Source organism: Eulemur rufifrons, chromosome 21 (genome assembly GCF_041146395.1).
Source record: "Eulemur rufifrons isolate Redbay chromosome 21, OSU_ERuf_1, whole genome shotgun sequence".
NCBI classification, from domain to species: domain Eukaryota; kingdom Metazoa; phylum Chordata; class Mammalia; order Primates; family Lemuridae; genus Eulemur; species Eulemur rufifrons.
Genome location: NC_091003.1, coordinates 17,407,205 through 17,434,826, shown reverse-complemented (window position 1 = coordinate 17,434,826; position 27,622 = coordinate 17,407,205). Strand labels below are relative to the sequence as shown.

The following is a 27,622-nucleotide window of genomic DNA, read 5'->3' as shown; positions in this document are numbered from 1 at the left end:
GCGCCACCTGGGGCCACTCCACACCTCCGCCGCCTGCAGCCCTCTCCCTCGGCCAGCTCCCAGGGCCACTTCAGGTCCTGGACGTCCGGTGACCCCACCCCACCCGCCCCATGGGTCTTGCATGGAGCGGGGGCCTGGCTGTGGAGGGCCTGGTAGCGGCTCTGAGGATGGCCCCCACCCCCCCACACCCTGCCATGCCCTCACCCTGGCCTGCGTGTAGCGCTAACTCCCCGCTGTCCAGGGGCTCCTGGGAAATTTAGGAGGGATTTGTACAAGAAGCCCCAGGACCCAGTTGCTGTGGTGGTTCCTGAGGGAGGAGGGGCCCCTGTGCCCAGAGAGGGCAGCCGCCTACCCAGGACCACACAGCCAACCCCAGCCCTGGTTCCTGAGGTTAGCCCAGGGCTCTGGACAGGGCAGGGGCAGAAGGCCTCCTCCTGGGTCCCTTCCTCTGACCCCCTTGGACCCAGCCCTCCTGCTCCACGCACCCTCTGGGGCCAGAGCCAGCTCATTTCACAGGTGAGGAGCCTGAGGCTCAGAGGGCCCGAGATTCGGCTTCAGTTCCCCCTTCAACAGGGATTTTCAGGAAGGGCAGAAGTTCATAGCATCGGAGGTGACCCTGCAGTCTCCCCACGTTCTGCCACGCCCCCACCAGAGGCCCAGCCACCAAGGGCCACATTGCCCACCACCCCAGCGCAGAACCTAGAACTGTAGTCCAACTGAGGAAGGAAGCAGAGCTGGGGCCGAACAGCCCAGCAGCCTGTGTGGTCCCCGCCGGCCAGGGGGCTCCTCCAGGGCTGAACCTTGGGAGGTCCCTCGCGCCATCCGGGCTGAGGAGCTGGCATAGCCAGTGCCACGAGGCTCAGCCAGGCCGTGCTCCCAAGCCCGGGGCTGCCCCCGACTTCTCTCCCCCCTCGAGGCTGGAGACCAGCTGCCGTCCCTGCCCAGCTGTGCCATCCCAAACACTTGGGCACAGCTCACCTGGGCAGATGTGGCGGCTGTGAATTCCACCCGGGCTGGGATGGCAGCGGAGCCCTTGGGCTCCTCTCCTCAGACCTGGAGCCACTTCTCAGCGGGCGACAGGCGCAGCCACACCGGCGCACCCTCTGCCTGGCCGTGCTGAGCCTCCGCTGGTCCCGAGGGAGGAGGGCAGTGAGCACGGACCACCCTGGAAGGATCACCCCTCGTTCCAGCCCTGCCCAACCTCTGAGAGGGGCTGGAGAGCAGAGCTCAGAGCCCCGGGCAGGGGCAGCACCGCCAGACCACCGTGGTGACAAACAGGACTTTCTTTATCAACATCTGGGAGGTTTCTCATCCATCTTCTCAAGACGTCACATGGGGGGGGGGGGGCGGCGGGAGGCCCGGCCGACAGTCTCAGGGGCTCCCTGGGTGCAGCAGGAAGGGGCTCGGCTTCCCTGTAGCTTTACTGTGACTGATGAGAGACCTGACCAGGCGGGGGTCAGGCTGGGATGGGGGGCTCAGCCCCACTGGACTCTGGGCTGCAGGGGCCACCCCCCGGGTGGGGGTGCCCGCAGGGATGGGGGCAGCTCCTGGACCGGCGGCCAGCCCACAGGGTACTGGAAGATGGTGGCTCTGGTGCGTTCGGCCCTAGAGAAAGGAGAGGGGCAGAGGATTAGAGTGGGACACAGCCCAGGCCCAGGCTGGGGTGCCCGCACCCCAGCTCCCCCGCCCCGCCACCCTGGCTGTGCAGAGGGTCAGCCGCCTACACGACCTTTCTGGAAAACACGCAGACCCTTTGAGCCAGAACCTCACCTCTAGGAACTGAGCCCAAGGAACCAGCGGGGTGGTAGGCAGAGACTGAGCTACGAGAATGGCCGTGAGACAATGGCAAAGACCTTAGTGTCCACGCGTGGGGACTGACTAAATACACATGCACGTCCGCAACGAGAATGCTATGTCGCCTGCGTAGAAATTAAGGCAGATTTATTCGCACTGACGGGGAAAGACACACTGTGTGAGCAGGGAGAGAAAAGCAGCTTATAAAATAATGTATATAGCATGATACTATTTTTGTTTAAAGATATATAAAATATATAAATGCATAAAAAAAACCCTAGAAGACACTGCAAAATGTTAACCGTGGTTCTGAGTGGTGCAATATGGGTGATTTTTTTTTACTTCTTTATACTTTTCGAAAGTTTTACAAGCACGCAAGCCTTTGAAATCGGAAAAAAATATTGTCTAAAATTTTTTTTTTAAACGCCTCATTTCTCATGCTACTCACTGTCCTCAACGTTCATCTCCGCTGGAACTCAGGGCCCACGTCAAGTGCCTGCCCGAGGACAGGCGTCCTCTACGCCCGGCCAGGGGCACCCTGTCCCTAAGGGAGCTGGCCAGAGCCCAGTGACTGCTGAATGACAAGCGGCGACGCTGAGGGCCCTTACCGACCAGGCACTGTTCCGGGCCAGACGTCAGGGGCTAGAGAGAAACTTCAAGAATCCTCCCTCGAACCCCATTTTATAGATGAGGCAACTGAGGTGCAAGAAGTCGGTCATGTGACCAAGTGACACCGTCAGGGTGGAGCAGAAGGGACTGGAATGCAATCCACATATGGCTCCAGACACTGCCCCTCCCCCTCTGCCCCCTCTACCCTGGCAGCACCCCACCTAGCCCCACGCCAGCCTTTGGGGAGGGCGAGGCCCCAGCAGCTCCTGGCAGGCTCGTGGGCCTGGTGGCCGGCCCTCTGCAGACAGAGAAGAGCCTGGCCCCCCCGGGACAGGTGTGTGGAGGAGCAGGTGGGGACCTGGACTCAGAAGCCCTGGGAGTTGGGCCCACTGCACCACCCAGCCCGCCCCTCTCTGGGCCCGTCCAGCCACACAGCGTCGAGGACATCAGGGAGCCCTAGGTGCAGCTTCTAGGGCCTCCAGGTGTGAGAGGACAGGGACATCCCCTGCTCCATGGCTTGCTGCCTGCTGGAAAGCAGCTCTTGACATGATTTATGGCACTGGGGAGATTTCATACACTCTGCCAGCCGCAGAGAAGGGGGGAGGTAGGCTCCGCGTTGCAGGAAGGGAGTGCCCCAGACGCCGGCCAAGCCCGGGCTCCCCCGGGAGGCTGTGATCCTGGGGAGCCCCTTCCTCCAGAAAATGGGGCAGATTCTCAGGCCGCAGGGACCTAACTCCTCGGTCCAAGGCTCAGCCCAGGCCCCTGCCCGCCCCAAGGGCAAACCCTGCATCTGCGCACACACTGGCACATTGCCAGGGCCCCAGACACGGGCACACAAGCCTTGGAGGGCATCCCTCTCACCCCCACTTAGTAGACAGTGCAGGGACACTGAGGGACGCATGTGGCACCGCTCTGCTTGTGGCTTCTCTTGTGACCCGTTTGCCCTGTGCCCAAGGACAGAGCCAGCTCCCTTGCATTTGCCCAGCCACGGTCCTAATCAAAAGGACACAGAGTCTGGGGAGGAGGATGGGCCGCGATGGGCCACACAGGGGTCCAAAGGGGCAGATTAAGAGGGATAAAGTCACAATCTGAAGAGCCAACAATGGGAGGCAGAATAGGCACTGGCCTCGCCGGGGGATTAGTCTGTGTCTGAGGCCACCTCTCCCTCCCTCAGCTGCTCTTGGCGCGTCCCTCAGGGTCAGTCTGCCGAGGGGGACAGCACAGCGCTGCCAGGCTGGGGCTCGTGGAGCCGCCGTGTCCCCACGTTTACAAGGAGGGCTCTGCTCAGCCTGAGGGGGTTGGAGCTCTCAGGTCAGGGTGGCCCCAGGTGGCCCAGGCAGCCATCTGTGCCCTGTGCCCTGGGGGAGGAAACAGACACCCAGAGAGGAAGAGGAGCTGCTGCAGGTCCCCAGCCGAGTGGCCACAAGAGGCCCCTGGCATTAACATCCAGGGATCTGCCATCAGGCCGGGCACCCTGATCCCCTAAATGCTCAATCATGCGGCCGACCTCTCCTGGGCCCCCCAAGTGTGCTCAGGCCGTGAGCGGGCAGCCGGGGGCCCGAAGGGTGACGTCCTAGCTAAAGCTCCCGGGATGCGGCTGCCTTTGCCAGGCACAGAGGTAGGAGGCAGTTTCTGGCAGAGGAAACAGCACGTACAAGGTGCCCCCAAAGTACAAACGACCGCCACGTCTAAGACGCTGCCAAGTGTCCATTGCGACTGACAGGCCAGATGCAAGAAGGGAGAAGGTGACCCCATAGGCCCCCCAGGGGAGGGCGAGGGCGCGCCAGGGCTGTGGGGTCAGGGATGACCTGCAGGGGACCGGGGAGGTGAGACCAGGGAGGGGGCGCTGTGGCCACCCAGGAGAGCTGGGGGAGGAAGGGCACAGAGGGCACTGTTCCCACTGTTCCCCTGGACTGCTTCCAGGCTGGAAGAGGGGACAGGAACACACCGAGGGGACCTGGGGACTTAAATCCGCCCACCGCCCCAAATCCCGCAGAGTGGGGCCATGAGTGTGGGGGCTGGGGCCGAGGCCTGGGGCCCGGGAACAGGGGTCATGTTTCCCGAGACCAGCCTGCAGGGACAGGGCTGTGCGAGCCCAAGGCAGCAGGGACAAAAGCCAGAATAAAGAGTCACCTCCCTTCCCCAAACCCCTTTTTCTCAAGGCTGGAGAAAAAGTAGTTCATCTTGGCTCTGAGCCCTCAGGAGGCAGGCGCACAGGTGGGTGGGCACATAGATCAAGCGGCCGTTGAGAAAGAACTGCATCCCTTGGCAGTGGCCAGCCTGGGGTGCAGGGCTCAGGGCCCTAGAGCTGAGGGTGGGCCCAGGTGCAGACTCCATTCCAGAAACAGCCGCCCAGCTGCTGGCCAGGCCTGAATATGGTGACAGAGGCCGCCTGGGGTCTAGACACGGAGCAGGGACCCGGCTTATTCTCAAGGGAGGGCTAAGGGCAGCGGGTATGTGGGCAGGATGGGTGTGTGGGCAGGACGGTGTGTGGGCAGGACAGGGTGTGGGCAGGACGGCCACAGCCTCCTGGAGCGGTTATGACTCCTCGGCTGCACAGTGGGGTGCCAATCTCCCCAAATGCCCGGGCCCAGCACTGAGCACACTGTGAGCTCCAAACAAAGCCAGCTGTCATGTGGTCACCACGTCCACCTGTGACTTGAGCCAGTCATTCCGCCTCAGCTTCCCCTCCTGCAGGGCCCTACAGGGGACAGCGGGGAGCAGGTGCAGTGACTGGCACACTGGGGGCTCAGTAACCGCAGCTCAGGCCCCTCCCTCTAGCAATGGGCTTGGGGAGGAGTCAAATCTGCCTGCTCACCTGCCTCCCCTGCAGCCAGCGCAGACCCCAGTAAGGGGCCGAGCCACCGGGACAGGGGCCTTCAGTGCACACGCCGCAGACGCTGGCTGGGCTGGGGACCCAGGAGGCCCTAGCGTGGCCCCTCAGAGAGCTCTGTGGGAGGATTTGTGTCCGGCCCTTGGGCCTGGGCAGCTCACGGAGACCCCTCAGTTTCAGAAAGGGCAGGCTGTCTGGGGTCTTGTCCCCAGAGGGCATGGCAGGAGGGGACCCACAGGGCCTGTACCTGCTACTTGGGGCTGAGCTCAGCCGCTTGGCTCTCTTCTCTAGCCAGTCCTCCACATGTCCCTCGGGGAGCTCGGCAGTGTCCAGCGGCCAGTCCCTGGCCCGCCTCTCCTCTGTGGGTGAGAGGGGGGCAAAGGCGAGTGAGGGATACACTCATGCCCACCCGGACCCCACCCTCCCACAAAGCAGCAGGAACTGGCAGGCCCTGGGGTGCCACAGTGACTTTCCAAGGGGACGCAGGCTGGGAGGCCAGGAGCAGAGCCACTGGCTTGTCCCCACCACGCCTGCTGCCACCTCCCGAGGCCATCTTAGCACATCGAGGCCCAGCACTCTGGGCTTCACTCTGTTTCCGCATCAATGGAGACAGCACCGGACCGGCTGCCTCCCAAGTTCTTGGGGACTTAGAAATAGGACAGTGCGTGTAAGGAGCCTGGCCCTCAGGAGGGCTCAACATCTAGGGGGCAGGGAGGCAGTGAGGGCCGTAGAACAGGGTTGAATCTCGGCTCCACCACCTGCCAGGTCTGTGACTGTGGGCAGAATAATGAGCCTCAGTTTCCCTGGTTTTTCTTCTCATAAGATGTCCTACAGGCTGGGCGCGGTGGCTCACGCCTGTAATCCTAGCATTCTGGGAGGCCGAGGCGGGAGGATCACTCTCGGTCAGGAGTTCGAGACCAGCCTGAGCAAGAGCAAGACCCCATCTCTACTAAAAATAGAAAGAAATTAGCTAGACAACTAAAAATATATATAGAAAAAAAAAAAATTAGCCGGGCATGGTGGCACATGCCTGTAGTCCCAGATACTCGGGAGGCTGAGGCAGGAGGATTGCTTGAGCCCAGGAGTTGGAGGTTGCTGTAAGCTATGCTGATGCCACGGCACTCTAGCCGGGGCAACAGAGTGAGACTCTGTCTCAAGAAAAAAAAAAAAAGAAAAAGAAAAAGAAATGCAGCTCTCCTTATTTTATATAAATAAATAAAAAAAAAAGATGTCCTACAAAGACCATTGCTAGGTGAATTAAAACCAAGCAATGAATGGAGTTCACACCCAGGCGTGTGATGGGGTCAGGGTCCCCAGGTGGGCTGGGAGGGGCCTCAGGCCAGAGGAAAGCAATCACACACAGGGACCAGGGCTCACGTGGGGCCGGGCCCTGGGCCAGCACTGCACAGGTGTCGTCTTGCGTCATCTTCACAAGCAGTGACTTTGGACGGCCAGGACCCTGCCTCCAAGGGGTTAAGCCACGTGCAGAGTTATAGGTGGATCTAGGACTGTCTGAGCTGCGGGCTCCCAGCCCCCTGGGCCTCTCCCTAACCCTGTCTCCACTAGGCGTCACCTCTAGCTCCGGACTCCCGTGCCTGTGCTGTCCTCACCACGGGCCAGCCGTTCCCGATAGCCCACGGCCAGCAAAGATCCGGAGAGGCCACTGCTGCCAGACTCGCTGGCCGGCCCCACGAGGCCTCGCCTGCACCCAGGAAAGCTCCTAGAAACCCTGTGTTGGTGCCAGGGCTGCAGCCACACTGCCATTGCCTCAGCTTCCCAGGGCAGGGCACGGAGCCTGCCAGCTCTGCCTGGTCAGGGGGAGTGGGGCCCCGCGGGGGACGAGGGCAAAGGCCGAGCTGCCCCAGACACTCGCTGGCTGCCTGAGGCCACCTGGACAGGGAAGTGGGGGTGGCGAGTGGCGGCACTCGGAGACCCGCAGTCGGCCTCCCACCTGCCGGGGCTCACGCACAGCCCTGCTGCCCGAGTGCCGGCCTCGACGAGGCTGCGGGAGAAGATCAATAACGACTGTCCAAGTGGGACAACGTCCTTGTTCTCTGACAGGAGATGTGAATTTCCCAAAGGCAGACAGGCGAGTTTCCACGGGAGCTGACCTCGCCCGTCCCTGGAATCACCGGGCTGTGAGACTCTCGAGGGCAGGAGGGAGCTTTCTTCATCTCCTCGTCCCCAGAGCATCATGGGGACCCGCCTGGTGCCGAGTGGGGACTCAGTACGTTGCCTGACTGAGGGAGGGAGCGAGCGAGTGCCTCCGTGAAGGACGGCCAGGCCAGCCACAGGGCCCAGGCGGGGCGGAGCCACATCCTCAGGGCTCCTGGGCAGGAAGCCACGTGTGGGCCTCATTCAGGGGACACAGCCCTGGGCCTTCTCCGGTCATGCCTGGGCAGTTTAGAGGCCCAGGGCTCCCGGTCACCCTAAGCAGCCCTTGGCCTCCCCCACAGGGCAGCTCCCCTGGTCTCAGACCCCGCACTCCCAGGGGACCCCCCAAGACGCACCCTCCACCTGGATGCTCAGCTCCTGCAGGTCACGCTCCGACATGTGGGAAAATCTGCAGTTGGAGCCAAAGTCGCACTGACCTGTGACAGAAAGACAGAGTCACTCACTGCTCAGGAAGGGCTCGCACTGTGGGCTGAGGGGCACCTTGATGAGGGGTTCCAGGAGTTTTAGGGGTGGGACTTCAGGGCCTAAAGAGTAGCAATCCCAGTCGGGAACCAAAAGCTGGACTCTCTCTGGCCCCACCACACTCGGCAGTCAGAGCGACCCATCTGACCCATCACGCCCTGCTCGTGACCCTTCCCTGGTGGCCGCCCCCGTGCTGGGGTCACACCCGACCAAAGCCTGCCATGGCTGTCATGAGCCTCTGTGGGCTCTCTCTCGTCACCAGCCCACCCCTGCGCCTCCATGAACTACACGTGGGTTCCTGGAAGGGTCACGCTTCCCGTCTCCACGCCAGGCCACGGTGTGTGCTGTGCCGCGGTACCCACTTGCCTCACCTCGGCAGTCGGACTGCTCCTCAGAAAGGCTTCGATGGCAGCTTTGCCAAGAAGGTACCAAAGTCTGGGTGGCCTTCCCAATCTCAACCAAGGAGACCAAAATGTGTCTCAAAATACTGGCAGATTAGAGGTGAAGTCTGCGGGGAAGCCCCATCTGCAGGCCTGCTGCCCATTCTAGAGGCGGCAACACCTTCCTGAGGAGGCCGTGGCCATGCACCCAGCTTCCCTCGCTCAATAGCTGCAGCTCTCCCCAGTGCTAAGCCCCCTTACAAACCATGGGAATCATCACGGTTTTCCTCTTTGCCTTGGCTGCCAGGAAGCTCAGGGCCAAACCCTTAGAAAGTACACAGGACCTCCTAGGCAAGCATGGGGGAGACTATTCTCCTAGTTTTGTCTTATTTTTCCTCCAATTACTTTTATGTCTTTGGTTCCTTCATTTACTGAGTTTTATCTCTTTGAACAACATGCAGCTTTAGCTGAGTATTGAGCAGTCTAATTAGCACCTGGCATCCTTGGTTCTGACTCTGAACTTCCTCAGATTGTTGGACCTATTACCATCCCCGGCCCTGCCTGCTGGGAAGGAGGCCACAGAGGCGGCCGGGTTCCCAGGCTAATCTAATCAGCCAGTCTATTACACTCATCAGTGTCTGCTGGATTTAGCGGCAATCTCCCAGTGCTTGCTGTTCCGAGGAGCCGATGAAATCACATCCTAGGTCTCACGAGCCGGGGGCCTGGGAAGTCCTAAGGCACACCCCCTGGGAAAGCCCTGCATGACGAGTCAGCGAGAGCCAAGGCTGTAAAGTGTGCTCGGGCTGGTGGGCAGGGTCGGGGGAGACGCTCTGCAGAGGTCCACGCAAGACAGACTGGCATCGCAGGTCCCCACAGGGACCCGAGGTGAGCACGGCACTTTACCTGTCAGTAGGAACTTCCTGCAGGGCCGCTTATTCTGCTCGTCCAGCAAGATGGCGGCTGCGTCTACGGGAGAAGAGAAGGGCCGGGTTCAAACGGCGCCACCAAGGCAGCGGAGGTGAAGCCACAGGGGCGTGGACTTTAGCTGGACACGGTGGTGTGGAAGGAAAGGAGCTCCCCATCCATGGAGGAGTGTAAGGGAGTGCGGGTAGGGCTGCTGGGCAGAGGATGTGAGCTTCTGGTGACCTCAGCCCCTCCCACCCCACCCTGGACCAGCCAAAGGCAAGAACTAGGTTTCAGGTCAGAGGTCCTCAACTTTGTTTTTTTTTTTTTTGAGACAGAGTCTCACTCTGTTGCCCAGGCTAGAGTGAGTGCCGTGGCGTCAGCCTAGCTCACAGCAACCTCAAACTCCTGAGCTCAAGCGATCCTCCTGTCTCAGCCTCCCGAGTAGCTGGGACTACAGGCATGCGCCACCATGCCCGGCTAATTTTTTTTTTCTATATATATTTTTAGCTGTCCAGATCATTTCTTTCTATTTTTAGTAGAGGTGGGGTCTCGCTCTTGCTCAGGCTGGTCTCGAACTCCTGAGCTCAAACGATCCGCCCACCTCGGCCTCCCAGAGTGCTAGGATTACAGGCGTGAGCCACCGCGCCCGGCCAGAGGTCCTCAACTTTGACTGCCCAATGGAATCACCTGGGAGGTTTGGTTTTGTTTTGTTTTTTAATCCTGGCACCATAGGACCTCTCTTTGCAACTTCTGTGATGCTATAGTTACTTCAAAATAAAACGCTGAAAAATAAATAAATCCTGGTGCCCAGGAAGCCCACCAGCCAATGCTAGGGTCCGGGCATTGCTCCGCGGGCGAGACTCAATCTCTGCTTTCTGTTTCCCCTCCTCCCGCCAGCCACGTGCAGGTGCTCAGGGCCAGACTAGCCACTGCCAAGGACAGGACTTCCCAGTAATCATTCTGGACACCAGCCCTGACCCTGGTTTCCTCTGATTTTTCCCATCTTTATTTTCATCCTATAGTTATGGTTTTAAATTTTGTGTGCTTCTATGTAGGCAAAGTATCAATCAGCTAAAATCTGTAAGTGAGTCAAATCTGAGGACAGTGACCTGACTCAGAGGCCCTGACACCCTCTGGGGCAGAGGAGAGGCCAGGCCTGAGCTGGACATTCGCCCATTTTTTCTAGAGGCTGAGGAAGGACCACGGGTTTCGGAGTCCGGGAAACCTGAGCTCAAATGCCAGCTACACGTGACCAGACCACGAGCAAGCTGCTTCCTCTCTCCAAGTCTCAGTTTCCCCGTATGTAAAATGGGAGGAAAACCCCCACCTGGCAGGGCTGCTGTGAAAATTTAATAAGACAATGAATGAAGAGCACTTGGCAGAGGAGGCTGGTGATTTCCCAACCTTGGTGGCACATTAGAATCACCGGGGAAGTGATAAAAACCAGCCTCTGAGGCTGGGGCTGCCCCTGCATCGCGTTCCCCGCGTGCTGCTGCCGTGCAGCCAGGACTGAGTGGGCGCGCAGCAGATGGTAGCAGTTCCTTCGCCACTTCTTACATTATTTTTTATTTTAAAATTATTTTTAAGGTTTTAAATTTTATTATTTTAAGGAGACGGGGTCTCACTGTGTTGCCCAGGCTGGGATGCAGTGGCTATTCAGACGTGATCCCATGCTGATCAGCTCGGGAATTCTGACCTGCTCCATTTCTACCTGGGCTGGTTTCACTCTCCTTAGACAACCCGGTGGCCCCAGCTCCCGGGAGGTCACCATATTGATGCTGAACTTAGCCTGGACGCCTGATCGGCATAGTGCGCTACAGACCAGAATCCTGGGCTCAAGCGACCCTCCTGCCTCAGCCTCCCGAGTAGCTGGGACTACAGGTGTGTGCCACCACACCTGACTCTTACTTCATTTCTTCCTCACAGACCCATTGCATTGTGCTAACAACCCCGTTTTGCAGAGGGGAAAAATGAAGTTCAGACAGGCGAAGTGATCTGCCCAAGGGCACACAATCAGGAAGCGGCAGCGCCAGGCCTGACCCTGGTGTGTGCGAGTCTGAAGCACCTGCCCCATCCCCTGCAGCATCCTGGTGTCGGGGTGAATGGCTGATGTCCATGTGGACTCCTCCCTGCCCCAGGGCAAGGCAGCTGGTGGCTGGGGGGTTGGCATGGAAGAGCTGGGAGTTGGTTATCAGAGGACTCATGCCCAGGAGGCCTGGCAAAGCTGTGGGTGGGGCAGCAGGGTGGGGAGGGTCTTGTGACAGTACGGGGCTTATCAGACTCAGCCCACCCAGCTGGTGCCACAGATACCACTGCCTGCCCTGCCCGCCCCTCCCAGAGAAGGTGGGCTGGTGGAGGGCCCCACCCTGAGGTTACCAAGGACCCCCACCCTGAGGCTAGGACAGCTGAGCCTGGCAGGAGGGCTGAGCCAGAGTCCCAGACAAGGGGCCCTGGCTGGGCGGCTCAGTGTGGGAGAGGAATTCCAGGCTGCCCAGCTTCCAGCTGGTGGTTCTCAACCTCAGCCACGCATCAGAATCACCTGGTAGCTTTTCAAGTACATGGCTACCTGGACCTGCCCCCCTTCCCTCAGGTTCTGCTTTAATTCATGGGAGGGGGAGAGCATCAGAATTGTTTAAACCTCCTCAGTGCCTCTGAAGTGCACCCAGGGCTGAGGCCCCCCAGCCTGGGCCCCGCACAAGGAAGCCCATACTCCTCCTCCGCTTGGCGTTCAAGGCTCCTCGTGATCTGACCCTACCGGTCCTTCTCACTTCATCTCCCAAAATGAACAGCTGCCCCTGGTGCCCCGTGTTAGTTTGCCTGTTCATTTAGACCTTTACCTAACAAACACTCACTGAGCACGTCCTGTGTGCCAGGCACCAGGCCAGGAAGAGGATTTAAGTGGAGAGCAAGTCAGAGCGGGTCCTTCCTTCTGGTCCAGCAGTCACACTAACCCACATGAATATAAACGGGGTAAACATCTAGCACGTAGCCAAATGACCTGCCTGGCCCAGGGGTCGGGGAGGACGTCCCTGAGGATTCGCTGCCTGAGTTGAGTTCTGAGACGGAGGGAGCTGGCTTGGGGCGGGGAGGACAGCAGGAAGGGCATGGCGGCAGCGGGGACAGTACTCGCAGTGGCCAGTGACGCCACAGCTGGGAGGAAGAGGCCGGCAGGGCGTGGAGGCCCGGGCAGGATGGGGCTCTGCCCAGAACACATTGTCGTAATTGGGCACAAGGTCATTTAGAAGAGGAGCCCGATTTTATCCACCTTTGAATCTTCAGAGGGCCTGGGAGCCAAGGCCACGCTGAATGATCGAGCCCGCGAGACAAAGGCCTGCGGCAATCCTTCTGAGAATCCTCAGGCGCTGCTCCTGCTTAGTGAACCCTTGTGTGCCACACACTCACCATGAGACTGCTGAGCCCGTCTCGTCCCTGGGAGGTGGGCACTGTTGTCATGGCTTTTGCTTCTCTTGGTAACGGTCTAAGTAAGCCAGGCAACTCTGGCTGGGGGTTAGGATCACCTGGAGACCTTTAAGTAAAAAACACTGACCCCGACCCCATCCTCAGAGGCAGGTTTGGTTGGGGTGGGGACCAGCGAGGTATTTTTAAAGCCTTCCTGGACAAAATGAGAGCCACACTGTGAGTGAGTGACACTGGGACTGACACCCAGGCAGCCTGGCTCCAGGGCCCGTGCTTGTCCTGACCATGGCTGATGGGCTGCCAGCCCCTCTGAGGGCCAGGGGACTTGCCCCAGGCCACAATGCTGAGAGCAGAGCAGGAGTGGAGAGGAGCCCAGGCTGGGGCACAAGGTGCCTCCCCCAAGTCAGTGCGGTCGCTCAAGGTATGCTGGAGCCCTGGGCAGCCTCCTGGGGAAGTGGAAAGAGCTCACATGCCAGCTCGGTCCCCAGCAGCTGAGGACCCCTGGCCTGCCCAGCCCCCTTTCTCTGAGGGAGCTGTTCTAAGGATGGAACATGGCTGGGTGTGGGAGGATACCGAGGGGACTAAGAACGCAGGAGCCCTGAGGAGGGGCTAGTGACACCCACTGTCTCTCTTGTTCTGTAATTAACACCAGGACGATTGCGATCAGCCCCGGACCCCGGGACCTTGCCGTTCTCAGCTAACAGTCTGGGACTAGGAGCAAGTACCAAGGTGACCTTGGCTCCATGCCAGATCACCGTCCCCTCAGGGTTTGGGTGACAGAGAGCCTTTGCCTAACACCAGGGTCAGAGGCCTCCCAGGGACCTTGGAGACCTCACTGCCCCCAAATTCCCCCTTTGTTCCCACTCCTAGCCAAGCCCGGCCTGCTGAGTGGCCTGGCCACTGTCCTTCCATCTTCCAGAGCCTCAGCCTCCTCATCCAAAACGGGGAGACTCTGGGAAGGCCTTAAAAATACTTCACCTGGTCCCCACCCCAACAAAACCTGCCTCTGGGGATGCGGTCAGGGGTCAGTGTTTTTTACTTAAAGGTCTCCAGGTGATCCTAATCCTCAGCCAAGGTTGCCTGGCTTAGAGAGTTACCAAGAGAAGCAAATGATGAACCATGGAAAGCACATGGCATACAGCAAGCACTCAGTAAATGCTCACTCCCTTCTCATGAATTCTGCCTCGAACAGAGAACAGTCTCTCTCTGTCCCCTTCTCCTCCCTTCTTGGCTAGGGGGACTTGGTTCCTTCCTTCTGGGCTCTGAGCCCTGTCCCAGAATCCTGCTCCCCAAACTGTGGAGCACTGGCCCCGCCCCGGCTCGTTCCAGAAGCTCCTCCTCACCCCACTGCCAAGCTCCCACACCTTTCAACCCGGCTCCTGCCTGGCCACGTTCTGGAACCTCCCTGGCTGTTCCTTAGAGTGCACGTCTAGTGACAGCCCAGCAGCGCACGTCCCCCTCTCTCGCTGGAGAGAGAAGCTCACGTTCCAGCCTGCCCTTCTGAGGGTCCACCTGCCCCTGGGGACCAGTGGACCAGGCCTCCCTCTCTTTTGATCCTCAAAGAGCCCAGACCCAGACTGTCGCTGACCCACAGTGTCCCTCATCTGACGATGAGAAAGATCTGAGATCCGTAAGCCTGGCCACCGAGTCAGAGGACACCCACCTCGGAACATGTCGTACCAGACCTTCTTGGCCTTGAGGTGCTGCAGTCCGTTCAGGTGCTTCTTCCGGTTGTGGAGGTTGTCCTGGAAGGAGCGGTCGCAGTAGTCACAGAAGTATCGCTTCCCCATGGCCACCTACAGTAGGCGCTGCCGCTGCCTGGGAAGCCACAAAGCACTCTGTCAGACCATGGAGAAAACGCCACACGCCAAAGCTCTGGACGCCCCCACCCACAGCGAGCACTCCCCGAGGCTTCCCTTCCATGTGCCCCGCCCCAGGAAGAACGTCCCACGATTATGGCCTAAGAGGCCTTGTTCCAGAGGGATCTTTTAACAATTCTGATGCCCAACCTCCAACGCAGACCAGTCAAAGCAGAACCTCAGTGAGTGAGGCCCAGGCCCTGGCATTTCTTGAAGCTCACCAGGTAATCCTAACACGTAGCTATACCCTCAGGCCAGCCTCTCTTGTCTCCCACCACACCTCTGACCCCTGACCCCTGACCTCCCTCTTCTCCCCATGCCAGCCACACTGGCCTTCTGTTGGCTCCTAACACATGCAGGACACATGGTCACCTCTGGGCATGTGCACCTGCTGTCCCCTCGGCCTGAGTGTTCTCCCCCGGGGACCCACCACGCTTGCTCACTTGGCCCCTTCAATCTTTGTTCAAATACTGCCTTCTCAGTAATTTACTGTGACTTTATTTTCTTAAAATAGCAGAACCACACATTAGCTGCTTCCATTCCCTGCTTTCTTTTTCTTTGAGACACTTATCACCTCAAGTCATAAGTTACTTGTTATGTTTATTGTCTTTCTCTCCTAACAAGAACATAAATCCATGAGGACAGGTGTATTTTCGTTTGGTTTGTTGCTGGGGCCCCAGCACCTAAAATGCTGCCTGGCACAGAACAGGCAATCGAGTATTTGTTGTATAAATGAATGAATGAATTCCCACATGCCCTCTGGGGCAACAGACGTTCAGAGACAGAAGTGATCTGCCCGAGGCCACACAGCTGATGAGCAGAAAGAAGCAAAGCCAGGCCCCTAAACTCACGCTGCTGGGTGTCTTCTCTTCCACGGCTGGCTCACAGCTTACGACCCCTCGCCATGATGACCACGGCCACCACTCCTGGCCCAGGAGATCTGCAGCCCAAGGTGGGGAGCAATTCGATGACTCTCCTGGCCGGCCCTGGGGTCCCTCGGTTTGGTGCCACAAGAACAGAGGAGGAACGGATCCTCTCAAGGTCATCACGTGGGATCTGCAAAGGCTGAGCCCAGACCGACCCTTCACCCTGTGGTCTGAGCCCTCGCTTCACGGAGCAGGTTCCTGAGGCCCAGAGGAGGAAGGGAAATGACTTCCCCAAGGTCACATGGTAGCCGCCCAGGCTTGCAGCAAAAGCCCCAGCCTCCAAGACCCCATCAACAGAGCAGACGGGTGGAGGAAGAGAGTGGGGGGAGACACAGAGACGCGCAAGCCTCCCGAACAGTCCCCGCAGCCAAGCAGGTTGATGGCAAAAGCCGCTCTCGTGGCAGACAGGGACAGCAGCCATTAAGTCAGGGGCTGTAATGGCATCGGGAACAGTCATTCAAAATGAAAACATATAAAACCTCTCTTCTCCCATTACTGCTGAGAAACTGCGTCGCAGACACGCAGACTTGATATATTAAATTTGGCAGCTCTAATACACCCCGTCTTGCCAATAAACTTATAGGAATTGGATTGAAATTGTAAGAGATGAACGTTTAACGGCCGACTGCTAAACCAAGCCATTCATGAAGCCTGAAGCTCCAAGGAGCTGCTGGCTCTGGGGAAGGGAGGGGCAGAGTCTCTCTGGGAGACAGAAACGGAACAGTGGCTCTGCCGCAGGCTCAGCTGGACAAAGCCACACAGGCATTGCGTCAGCGGCTGTGTGACCTTGGGCGAGTCACTTCACCTCTTTAGGCCCCTACTCTGCAGGAACGGGAGCAGCGGGGCTGGCTGATTGCTGATTGCTTGGGGAGTGGTGCAGAGAGTTTGCTAATGCAAATGACAAAAACGACACTAATAATGCCTGGCATTGAGCAAGTGCTCAGTAAATAAATAGCACGGGCTATTACTAGAGCTAGTGGTTTACTGAGTACCTACTATGTGCCAACACTAGGCTAAAAGCTTTCTGTGCCTCATCTCACTTAATCCACAGGACAACCTGTGGGGTAGGGCCTGTTAGGTTCTAAGAAGTGAAGGGCTTTAGTCAAGGTCATGGCTCAAAAGCAGCTGAGCTGGGCTTAGAATCCGGGCAGCAAGGCTCCACGCTCCTCATCGCTTAAGGAAAGTCTCTCCCAACGAATCATACCGATGAGAGCTTTCCTTCATCATCACTCACTACACCCCCTTTGAACCCCAAGAGGTATATAATCCCGTTTACGAACGAGGAAACTGAGGCTCAGAGAGGTGCTGTGAGGTGCCCCAGGTCACAGGCGTAGGAAGGGCAGAGCAAGTCTCGGTGTGCCTGGGCCTCAGGTCTGCTGGGAGAGCCTGTGTTCACGCTGTCGTGCCAACTGTCCCAAACACCAGCCCACCAGGAAATCAGATCACACGCCCTCTGGCTGCCTTCCCAGCCACACTCTGCCCCAAGTGATGCGCCCTTGGTGGGCTGTGTGTGTGTGTGTGTGTCTGTGTGTTCTCTCCTCTCTCACACATGCACACACCCACAGGGGGCAAACCAGCCAACAGTTCCATTCCCGTCCTCACCTTGCTGGCCTCAGCAGAGGGCGACAGCTGCTGGCCCACACTCTCCCCTGCCCACACTCTCCCCTGCCCACCCTCCTCTGGCACACGGGAAGTGTTCGGCCATCCCAGATGGACCGCCGGGACCCTGAGTTCTAGCCCCAGCTCTACCAGGTGAGCCTGTGGCTCAGTCACTTGCCCTCTCTGGGCCTCAGTTTCCCCATTGTGAAGCGGCAGGACCTGGTGATCGCTAAGGGCCTCTCCAGTTCTGATATCTGATGATCAGATGGGCGATGCCTGCGACGGTGCCTTCCACCCTCCCATCACAGACGCACGCTCAGGCCAGGAGACCAGCAGGCAGCACCGCCCAGCTGAGCACCTCGCCCTGTGAAGCAGGTCACATCAGCCCCATTTCACCTCCAAAAGGAGGATGCGCAGCCTGGGGACAGCACTGCGCACCAGGACCTGCAATCGCCTCGTTTACCTGCCCAGGGAGGCCGTGTGGGGAAAGGGTTAAGAGCTGGGCCCTGGTGTCCGATGTCAGGGTTTAAAGCCAGCTGCCACTGCTCTCGAACTCTGTGCTCTGGGGCCATTATTTAACTTCCGGCCACGGTTTCCTGCTATCAAAACTGGGATCACAACAGTGCCCACCTCAGGGGTGGCTGTGAGAATCAGATCATTCAGGCACTCACTTAGCACAGAGCCAGATCCACAGGAGGCCCTCGAGAAACACTGGCTGTCGTCCCCCTAGTTACTGTCCTCCAGAAAACAGAGGCTTAGACAAGAACAGAATGTCAGTGCCCAAGTGACCTCTGGGGTCAGCTGGTCCATATTACAGATGCGGAAAGTGAGGCCAGGAGAGGGGAAGTGAGTTGCTCAGAGTACACAGGGGCAGAGGTGGCCGTGACTCTGAACTACGGCTCTGCAGAGCCCCACGGCCCAGGGATGGCGGCGGGGGGCCCACACATCCTGCCCACTTCACAGGCACGTGCCCAAGGCCCCGTTCCTGGGCAGGAGCTGGCCTTCAGCAAGGTGACCTTGCCCATGTACGAACTTCTAGGGCTCCCGACCCAACTGCCTCTTGCTCTGGTGGCTTTGCACGCATGAGGACAAGGTGCGGCTTGCAGAATCCTCCGGACAGATGCAGTGCCCTGCCAAACACACAACTTGGCAAGCAGAACGCTGGCTAGATTTCAGCTCCAACTCACCCTCAGCCAGGCGTCCTTGCACAAAGCACAACCTGCACCACCGCACTTGGCAGCCCTGAGTCGGGATCAGGGACAGGGGAGGGAGGGGGGCAGATGGAGAGTTTCTAGACGGCGCCCAGACACCAGCATGGGTGCTGACTAAGCTGGCCCTCTCGGCTGCGATTCATCCTCATCCTCTGAGGGTGGCGTGCTCGGCAGCGTGTGAGCGAGGTCCTGTCCAGAACATAGAACCATCCGGCCCCCCTCCCCCGTAAGAAACACAGGTGGTGCCACCCACCCACTCCCAGGGACCAGGTCCACGGCTGCAACAGCGTCTGTGGGCTCCTCAGAGCCTTGCCCGGTGAGAGGGCTGGCTCCTGGTGGCCAAGGGGCAGCGGGCAAGACTAGTGGGACAACACTCTGGGGTCACAAGGTCTGGATTGGAATTCCAGCTCTGCCACTTAGAAGCTGGGTGACCTTTGGATAGTTATTTTGTCTCCCTGACCCTGTGCTTGGCTATAAAACAAAGATCCCACAGCTGCTGAGGATTTATTGAGGTTGCAGTACATTAAGGAGGGCGGCGGACAGTTAGTGCTCTAAGAATGGAGGCTGTTACTGTGGTTACTTTCGTCATCCAGGTGGTCCACTCCCTCACCCTCTTGGTGAGCACGATTAAAGCCGCAGTCAAGGTCAATGCCTCAGGCACTTCTGCCTGTCCTTACAAGCATGCTCCCGTGCCACAGCTGTGTGGGGACGAACATGAGAGTAAGCAGCCTGCAGAAGCCATGGCCTCCCACCCTCCACTCAACGCCAGCACCTCCCAGCCCCTCTTCTCCTCCATCTGGGTACAAAGACGGGGTGGATACAGAAGAGAGACACATCAAGCCCTAAAGGCAGGTCTCTCACTGCCACCACCAGCCCTCCACGCAGGACTTGTGTCCAGCAAGGCCCTGGCCTGACCCGACGCTCAGCTCCCGGCTCGACCCCGTTCCACTAACTTTAAACCTCACCTGCTGCCTCTCGGCACCAGACTTCAGTCCTCCAGGCTCAAAGAAAACACGACTAGTCAAGACACTGGGATGGAAGAGAGAAGAAAAGACACTTGGCGTGGGGTAAGGGGAGAGAGCTTCACCCCAGCACTTAGCTTTCATTCCCTTATTTAATCCCCCGGAGACGCTCTGAGTAGATGTCAAGGTGCCCATTTTACAGATGAGGAAACAGGCTTGGAAATATTCCCTCCTAATTTGCTCACAGCCAAGGCTAGGACAGACACTAACAATAATCATAACGATTATTGTTAGTGTCGGTAACAGCAATGACACTCATACCAGTAACTGTAACGATAATGTCTCATCATCCTGAGCGCTGGGGACCCTCACATGCCTTCTTGTGGAGCTGTCACCATGACAGTGTGAAGCCAGGAGCCCGAGGCCCCTCAGCCCAGGCACACCAGAGCTGGCATTCACTCACACCGGGTCAGGCTGACCCCAGAGCTGTTCTGTCCCCATCGCACTGCCCCGCTGTGGGGCTGTTGCGGGCAGACACTTGCACTTTATCAACACTCTCGCTTCCTGCCATTGCGTGCATCTCAGGTACAAAGCTGGCTTTGGCGCGAGGCTAAAATACGCCAACAGCTCGGCCTTCAGCCAGGGGCCGGGATGCGCACTGCAATTATCCGGGGCCTGTGCTCACCACAGGGGCCCCGAGATCACCTGTCATTTCTTCTAATTATGGCACCACCAGACCCCAGGTAAACAGTAAACCATTGCCAGAGGACGGCTTTCTTGCACGCCCACTAGGAGCCCGGCAATGTCCCAGTGTCACATATGCCTGCCGTCTGGAGTTGATGGCATCAGAACCACCCTGGGGGGGGGGTGGCCTGCAGACTGCCCGCTCAGGACCCTGCTCCAACAGAAGCACCAAGGGAATGCAGATGTCTCCCCGATAGGAGCCCCGTATGTTAGGGGTATCCTTCAGATGCCCCTGCCCAGCAGTCCAAGGCAGGGGGGGCCCCGCCCACGGCAATCTCTTAACTCGGCAGGTCTGGGACGGGGCCAGGATCTAAGGACTGGATCCAGAGTCCACAGAGAAAGGATCATCTAAAGTAGCAGATGAGAAGCAGAAGAACAGAGAGGGCGAGAGCTTGCCTAAAGTCACACAGACCACTCAAGGCAATCCTCGGACTTTTTTTTCCTTAAACACAATACCCTAATCATCAACCCCGGTGGGAATCCTACCCCTGCCACTCTCAGGCTGTGTCACTCCCAGCAAACTGCTCACCCTCTGAGCTTCCTCTGGACGATGAGGGTAATAAACTATTCCATAGACTACCGTGAGAATTAAATCCTGCACGCCAGGTGCTTAGCTCGGGGTGCCCCATACACATTTGTGGGCGTGGCAGCCAGCCTCCACGGCCCCCAGCCATCCCACCTGCTGGTTTCCGCACCTTGTGTAATCCCCTCGCAAGCTGTGTTTGGGCTGGTCCGTGTGACCGAGAGAATACAGCAGAGGTAACAGTATGTCATCTCCAAGTTCACGCTGTAAAAGACACTGCAGCTTCCATCTTGGTGTCTCTGCTTCTCTGCCCACTGGGTCTGGGGGAAGTCAGCTGCCTCGCTGTGAACCGCCCTGTGGTGAGGCCCACGTGGCAAGGAACAGAGACACCCTCCACACCCCCCATCCCCACCCCCGCTAACAGCCACGCGAGCAAGCTTGGAAGCAAACCCTCCAGCCCCAGTTAAGCCTTCAGATGCCCGCACCCTGGCTGACAGCGTGACTGCCACCTCCTGAGAGACTCTAAGCCAGAACCATCCAGCTAAGCCATCCCCAAATTCCTGACCCTCAGAAACAGTATGAGAAAATAATGAGATACTAGAAGTTTTGGAGAAATCTGTTAAGCAGCAATAAATAATAATACATGCTGGCATGGTGGCTCAGGCCCATAATCCTAGCACTTTGGGAGGCCGAGGTGGGAGCATTGCTTGAGGTCAGGAGTTCGAGACCAGCCTGAGTAAGAGTGAGACCCTGTCTCTACAAAAAATAGAAAAATTAGCCAGATGTGGTGGCACACGCCTATAGTCCCAGCTACTTGGGAGGCTGAGGCAGGAGGATCACTTGAGCCCAGGAGTTTGAGGTTGCTGTGAGCTATGATGACGCCACTGCACTCCAGCCTGGGCAACAGAGCAAGACCCTGCCTCACCAAAACAAAACAAAACACCAAAAAACTCTAATACAGAGGAATAAATAAATGAAAAAACAAAATCACTTTACAATCTGTGACAGTCACAGACACCAAGTGCCTCATATCCCAAAACATTTCGGAGTCAAGTCAGAGGAGGCCCCTGGTCCCACTCACACACGCACAACCCTAAGGCTCCGCAGTTGGTTCCCTTTTCATTCATTCATTCACCAACCGCACATAGGCTGAGCACGTCCTCTCTGCCAGACTGGGGTTCACATCTGATGACACAGAGACCCTGTGCTCACAAGAAGATACCCTAGTATATGCTGGGGGCAGCCAACAGATATGCCCCCAGTACCAGGTATCAAATTTGGGGCCAAGGGGCACCAGGGAGGGACACGTGCATCCAACAGAGAATTCCTCCAAGGAGAGGATCCGAGATAGCCACAAAGATCTAGGTGTCCAGATAGTCACTGCAATGTAGCTTATCCTAAAACTGAAATCCCAAACTGAAATCCTAAAACTGAACCCACAGTATGCAAAGCTGACAGTTATCCACAGCTCACGACACGCCAGGCATGCTGCTCAGAGTCCTCTGTGGTGCGGGGGATCAATGACATGATGCACAAAGCCTGTGAGGTCGGTTCTATTGTTATCCTCATCTTACACCGCCCCCCCCCCCAAAAAAATCTGTGGACAGAGAGAGCCCACTGCTGGCCAGGAGCAAGAGCAGGGTGTGAGCCACATCTGTTCAATGGAGTACCACACTGAGCTGTCAAAAATCCAATCACAGGACACCCTTCTGTCACTTGGACTAGACAATCACTCTCGATTGCTCAATGAAAAAACAGCTCATTATCACAATAGTATGTACAATATGACACCACTTTTTTAAGGTGAAGGAGTTCTCCCCTCTCTCCACACACACACACACACACACACACACACACAGATACACACACACAACGACTAGAGCAGACATAGAATATTTCACTACAGTCACGTCTGGATAATGGGACTAGGTGCAGATTTCTTTTCATTTTGTGTTTCTCTGTTTTTGTAAGTCTCTACATTTATCATGTATTATTTTTAAAATTTCCCCCCAAAAATTCCCTTCAAAACAGTGGGAAATTTGTCAGGCAGGGATGAATTCTATTTCTTCTCCCTCAGGAGGCCGCCAGGGATGGTTGCAGGGACCTGGTTCGCCCGGATGAACCAGCTGGGGGTGGTGACTCAAAGGGACAGAGCAGACACTTCCCTCGGCCCCTGACTAAGACGGATGAGGCAAACCCTGATTCCAATCAGATCTGGCTTAGCACGTCCCAAGGCCCAGGGAAGGTTGGCTGAGCCCAAATCTGGGCTCCAGGGACTGCAGGCTGGAGACACAGTTTCTCATCAGATACTTACAGGTCCCAGGAGGCCAGAGTTTCCAAATAGGAAAGGTAAAAATAGTCTGAATGAGTTTCCTGAACCAGATACTTGGACTCAGAACTGCCTCTGCCTCCCCCTTTCTTCTGTCCCCAGTGTGGACTCCAAATGCCATCTGACCCTCTGTCTCTACCGTCCCTGCTGCCCAAGCCAGATCTCAACTCCTCACATCTGGATATGGCCTCTTCAGTTCACCACATCCTGGGCAGCACCAGGATTAACCCTCCTTAAGTCACCCCTGCTCAAAATTTTCCACAGCTCCCAAGTGGGAACCTTATTAAAAATGAGGTTTCCTGAGTCAGGTCCCCAGAAATCCTGACTTAGCAGATCTGGAGGGGGACTCAGAAATCTGCATTTTAACCAGCAATTCTAGTACTCCCTAGTAAGTATCCCCTAAGATTACAGTCCCCAAACTCCAGGCCCCAGACTGGTACTGGTCCATGGCCTGTTAGGGACTGGGCCACATAGCAGGAGGTGACCAAGACCAAGAGCCAAAGCTTCATCTCTATTTACAGCCACTCCCTATTGCTTGCACATCGCTGGAGCTCCGCCTCCCCTCTCCTCCTGTGCCTCCCCCCACCCTACCACCCATGGAGAAATCATCTTCCAGGAAACCCATCCCTGGTGCCAAAAATATTGGGGACCGCTGTCCTAAGAAACAAAAACCTGCGGCCAGGTGCGGTGGCTCACGCCTGTAATCCTAGCACTCTGGGAGGCCACGGCAGGAGGATCCTTTGAGCTCAGGAGTTCGAGACCAGCCTGAGCAAGAGCGAGACGCCCGTGCCCGCCCCTGCCCCCTGCCCCCGTCTCTACTAAGAATAGAAAGAAATTAGCTGGACAACTAAAAATATATAGAAAAAATTAGCCAGGCATGGTGGCGCATGCCTGTAGTCCCAGCTACTCGGCAGGAGGCAGGAGGATCACTTGAGCCCAGGAGTTTGAGATTGCTGTGAGCTAGGCTGATGCCACAGCACTCTAGCCCGGGCAACAGAGTGAGACTCTGTCTCAAAAAAAAAAAAAAACAAAAAACCCGGAAGAAATGAATTTCCCCAGGAATCCCAAAGGCAGCCTCTGCTGGGGACAGTCACTCAAGGTAGACATAGCTCCCTGGATTACTGTTTCAGTCAGAAATCAGTCCAATTATGAATAACCTCAGCTTGCTGATATGGGGACCCGAACCTTAGGCCAAGCACGATTTATTAAGTAGATAAAACTGTTTCTTACTGCATAAGTGTCTTGCCACACTCCAGGAAAGTTTAGAATTGAAAACAGGTGGAAGAGTAAATCAAACTCACTGTGTTAATTAATGTTCCTGTCCTAAGTTTAGTAATAATCAGTGTATACTTGGCATTATATTTAAAAGCATCTATAACATTCAAAGAATTTGATAGGGTAAGTATCTGACAGATAAGCCTTGTGATTCCAATTTAAAATATAGAAGTTAAAATATATAGTTAGGCTGGGCACAGTGGCTCACACCTGTAACCCCAGCACTTTGGGAGGCTTACGTGGGAGGATCGCTTGAGGCCAGGAGCTCAAGACCAGCCCAGGCAACACAGTGAGACTCTGTCTCTACAAAAAATTAAAAAATTAACCGGGCATGGTGGCACACACCTGTAGCCGCAGCTACTCAGGAGGCTGAGGCAGGAGGATCACTTGAGCCCAGGAGTTTGAGGCTGCAGTGAGCTATGATCAGGCCATTGTACTCCAGCCTGGAGAACAGAGTCAGACTCTGTCTCTAAAAATTAATTAATTAATTATTAATATATAGTTAGTAATTGATGAAATATATGTCATTAATTGATGAAATATATGTCACTAATTGATATTAGAGTTGTGATTTTAAGTTGAGAGGTTGGCAATGGTTGAAAACCAAATATTACAATCACCTAGGGTGCTGTGAAAGTTATGGGTTGCCCCTCATATTCTGATTTCATGTCAGAGAGTGAGCCTGTTTGGGTATAATTTTTTTAATTCCTCAGACTGAGAGCCACTGACATAGAGAATTTGACTAAGTCTGTAAACACAATTGTTTATAAAAACTTGAAATTATGTTTATAAGTTTAATTGATTTTCTAGTAACTAAGTATTCTGGGGAAATTATGCTTGTTAGGTTATGCATCTGAAGTACTTAAAAAGAAAATCAAATATATTAAATTTATAAATGGAGTTAAAATCTGTAAGGGAACGGAATTAAACTGTACATAGGGCTGAGTGTTTAAAGGAATTTAGTCTGTTCAACTTGAGTTCAAAGATTAATCAAAGCAAAGTTAAGGTCATTTTTCTTATTTTCCTAGGTTTATGTGTAGAATAACAATTTCTATGTTGAATTGATGGCTTAAAGAAAATTAGGTTTTTAAAATTGTTATTCTAAAATCAGACTTTTTTTTTTGAGACAGGGTCTCACTCTGCTGCCTGGGCTAGAGTACAGTGGTGTCATCACAGCTCACAGCAACCTCAAACTCCTGGGCTCAAGCGATCTTCCTGCCTCAGCCTCCTGAGTAGCTGGGACTATAGGTGCACGCCACCACGCCTGGCTAATTTTTTTTTCCATTTTTAGTTGCCTGGCTAATTTTTTTTTCCATTTTTAGTTGCCTGGCTAATTTTTTTTTTTCTATTTTTAGTAGAGACAGGGTCTCACTTGTGCTCAGACTGGTCTCAAACTCCTGGCCTCAAATGTTCCTTCTACCTCGGCCTCCCAAAGTGCTAGGATTACAGGCATAAGCCACCTAGCCATGCCCAAAATGAGAATTAATTTAAAAGATAAAAAATAAAACCCAATAAAACAAGCCACACCTGTGGTCTTCCTTACTCATCCACCTAAAATGATTCCCCCTCCTTGAACTTCCCATCAGCCAGACCTGTTGGGGACAATTAGCAAAACCTAAGCAGTCTTTCCCTGAAGCCTCACAACTTCCTGACTCAAGGGGCTGCCAGGATGCTTTGCAAATAATAAATGACCACAGTAAGGTGTAACTCATAATGGATGTAAAGCATTTCACATTTTTCCTTCTAGTCCCCTAATCAGACATTACTGTTGCTCTTCACAGATGAATAATTTAATATGGCCCAGACAGTGGGACCCTGATCAAGGTCACACAGAGTCATAGGCAGAGCCAGGCCTGGAATCCAGTCCCTGGGTTCAAATGCCACCCATATCCTGATGACTCTTATCTCAGGCTCAGACCTGCCTCCAAACTTCAGACCCACATCCTCATTTGCCTTGGGATGTCATCTCCACTTGATGTCTAAGGGGCAGCTCAAACTGAATGTGGCCAAAACAGAGTTTAGACTCAAGGTGGGGCGCGGTGGCTCACGCCTGTAATCCTAGCAATTTGGGAGGCTGAGGCAGGAGGATTGCTTGAGCTCAGGAGTTCTGAGACCAGCGGGAGCAACAGTGGCACCCCATCTCTACTAAAATAATAATAATAATTTAGGATCATTCCTGTTGATTTTAAGTTGTTGTAGTCAAAACCTAGATGTCCTCCATTCCTCTTTCCCACACGCCCTACCGGCATCTGCCAAGCTGGGTCTGTCTGCCCTGTCTCCCAAAATACATCTCAAATCTGATCACTAATCCACACCCTAATCTAAATTCCCATCCACCCTCAACTGATCCACCAGTCACTTCCCCTCTTCAGTCCATTCTCCAGGGAGCAGCCAGAATGATGACATTAAAATGTAAATTAGATCTTGCCACAACTCTGCTTAAAACTCTTAAGTGGCTTCCCAGTGTAGTTAGAAAAAATAAGACTCCTTGCTATATAGATCTGGAGGCCAGACCTGAGCTGAGGGAGAGTCAACTATTCATAATCCACTCATCTTTCCCTCAAATATCCCAGGACTGCGGCCATCTCAAGGCCTTTGCACCAACGTTGTCCAGTTTGACCCGCGACTTTTCATTCAGGTCTCTAGTAAAGTGTCAGCGTCGGAACAGCCACCCAGACTACACTAGCACCACCCCCGCGTCCCCAATCAACTCTCTTCCGTTTTCCAAAGCACTGTTGTACTGCATCTCCCCATCACCCACACGCAGTAGATTAAGCGCTCCATGAGAGCAGGGACTTGTTCACCGCTGTTCCGCGCGCAGTGCCCTGAGAGGCGCTCAGAAAACATTTGTTGAATGCCCCTGGTATTCCACAACCCTTGCTATTCCTATTCCTAAGAAAGAATGAGTAGTATAGGTCTCCCGCCTTCCAGGCCAGGGTTCTGCAAAGCCCAAGGGTGAAAGGAACAGGAAGCGCAGGCAGAACCGTCCCTTCCCCTGAGGCCACTTTTTTGCCACAGGCTCCAACTCTTGGCCTGGACTTGAGGCTGGCAGAGGAGACAAGGCGGAGATACCAGCCAGGGTCCGGGGAGCCCAGATCCCCTCTATCCACTCCCTACCCCAAGAAATGGTGCGTCCCGCCACGGGGCGCATGGACTTAGAAGGAAGAGCCCAAGTATACCCGTGGTGGGGGGGAAAGAAACTAGACTCGTCCCTGGACGTCCGGCCAAAGAAGATACCTGGCTCCGCCGGGCTGGATGGCTCCGGGCTCCTCCTCCGGCACCCCTCGTATCCCGCACTGCTTGCTGGGATTCGTAGTTCTTCTTTGGGCATCAGTCCCCTCCCCCTTCCCAGAAAGCTGTGGGAATCCAACCCGAGATAGGGTGGAGGGACGCGAGGGCTTCTGGGAATTGTAGTTCGAAATTGTCAAACAGCCAAAAATGATTGAGAAGAAAAATTAAGTAATAAATCTTATAAAATTATTTATATGTCCTGATATGAATCTTATGAGTCTTTTTTTCCTCCTGCACAAGCCAGCAGTTACCTCCGCCTTTCAAAACGACGAGGGCCGAGATTCAGAAGAACTACAAATCCCATAAAGCGTTGCCCGGTGAAGGCCT

General features: G+C 55.7%; 1 protein-coding gene across 2 annotated transcripts; it reads right to left on the bottom strand.

Moving 5' to 3' along the window:
- Window positions 1-1,288: 1,288 nt before the first annotated feature.
- Window positions 1,289-27,611, bottom strand: ZMAT5 (zinc finger matrin-type 5). Of its 2 annotated transcripts, none has more exons than XM_069497069.1 (6): window positions 27,547-27,611; window positions 14,240-14,394; window positions 9,157-9,219; window positions 7,747-7,827; window positions 5,484-5,595; window positions 1,289-1,605 (listed from the first exon to the last, which is right to left on the bottom strand). In XM_069497069.1, exons 2-6 carry the CDS (start codon window positions 14,364-14,366, stop codon window positions 1,476-1,478), a joined length of 513 nt encoding a protein of 170 aa, XP_069353170.1. In that variant the 5' UTR covers window positions 14,367-14,394; window positions 27,547-27,611; the 3' UTR covers window positions 1,289-1,475. The 2 variants fall into 2 exon arrangements, with proteins under 2 accessions (XP_069353170.1, XP_069353169.1); XM_069497068.1 differs by lacking the exon at window positions 27,547-27,611 and adding an exon at window positions 27,242-27,387.
- Between the last annotated feature and the right edge of the window lie 11 nt (window positions 27,612-27,622).

Bases quoted from the DNA above. Each gene is read 5' to 3' on its own strand.
- ZMAT5 (XM_069497069.1), bottom strand. From the start codon at position 14,366: ATGGGGAAGCGATACTTCTGTGACTACTGCGACCGCTCCTTCCAGGAC. The intron at 7,828-9,156 runs GTAAAGTGCCGT...TTTCTGTCACAG, and splicing joins CAGGAAGTTCCTACTGACAG to GTCAGTGCGACTTTGGCTCC. The intron at 1,606-5,483 runs GTACAGGCCCTG...TCCTTTCTCTAG, and splicing joins AGCTCAGCCCCAAGTAGCAG to GGCCGAACGCACCAGAGCCA.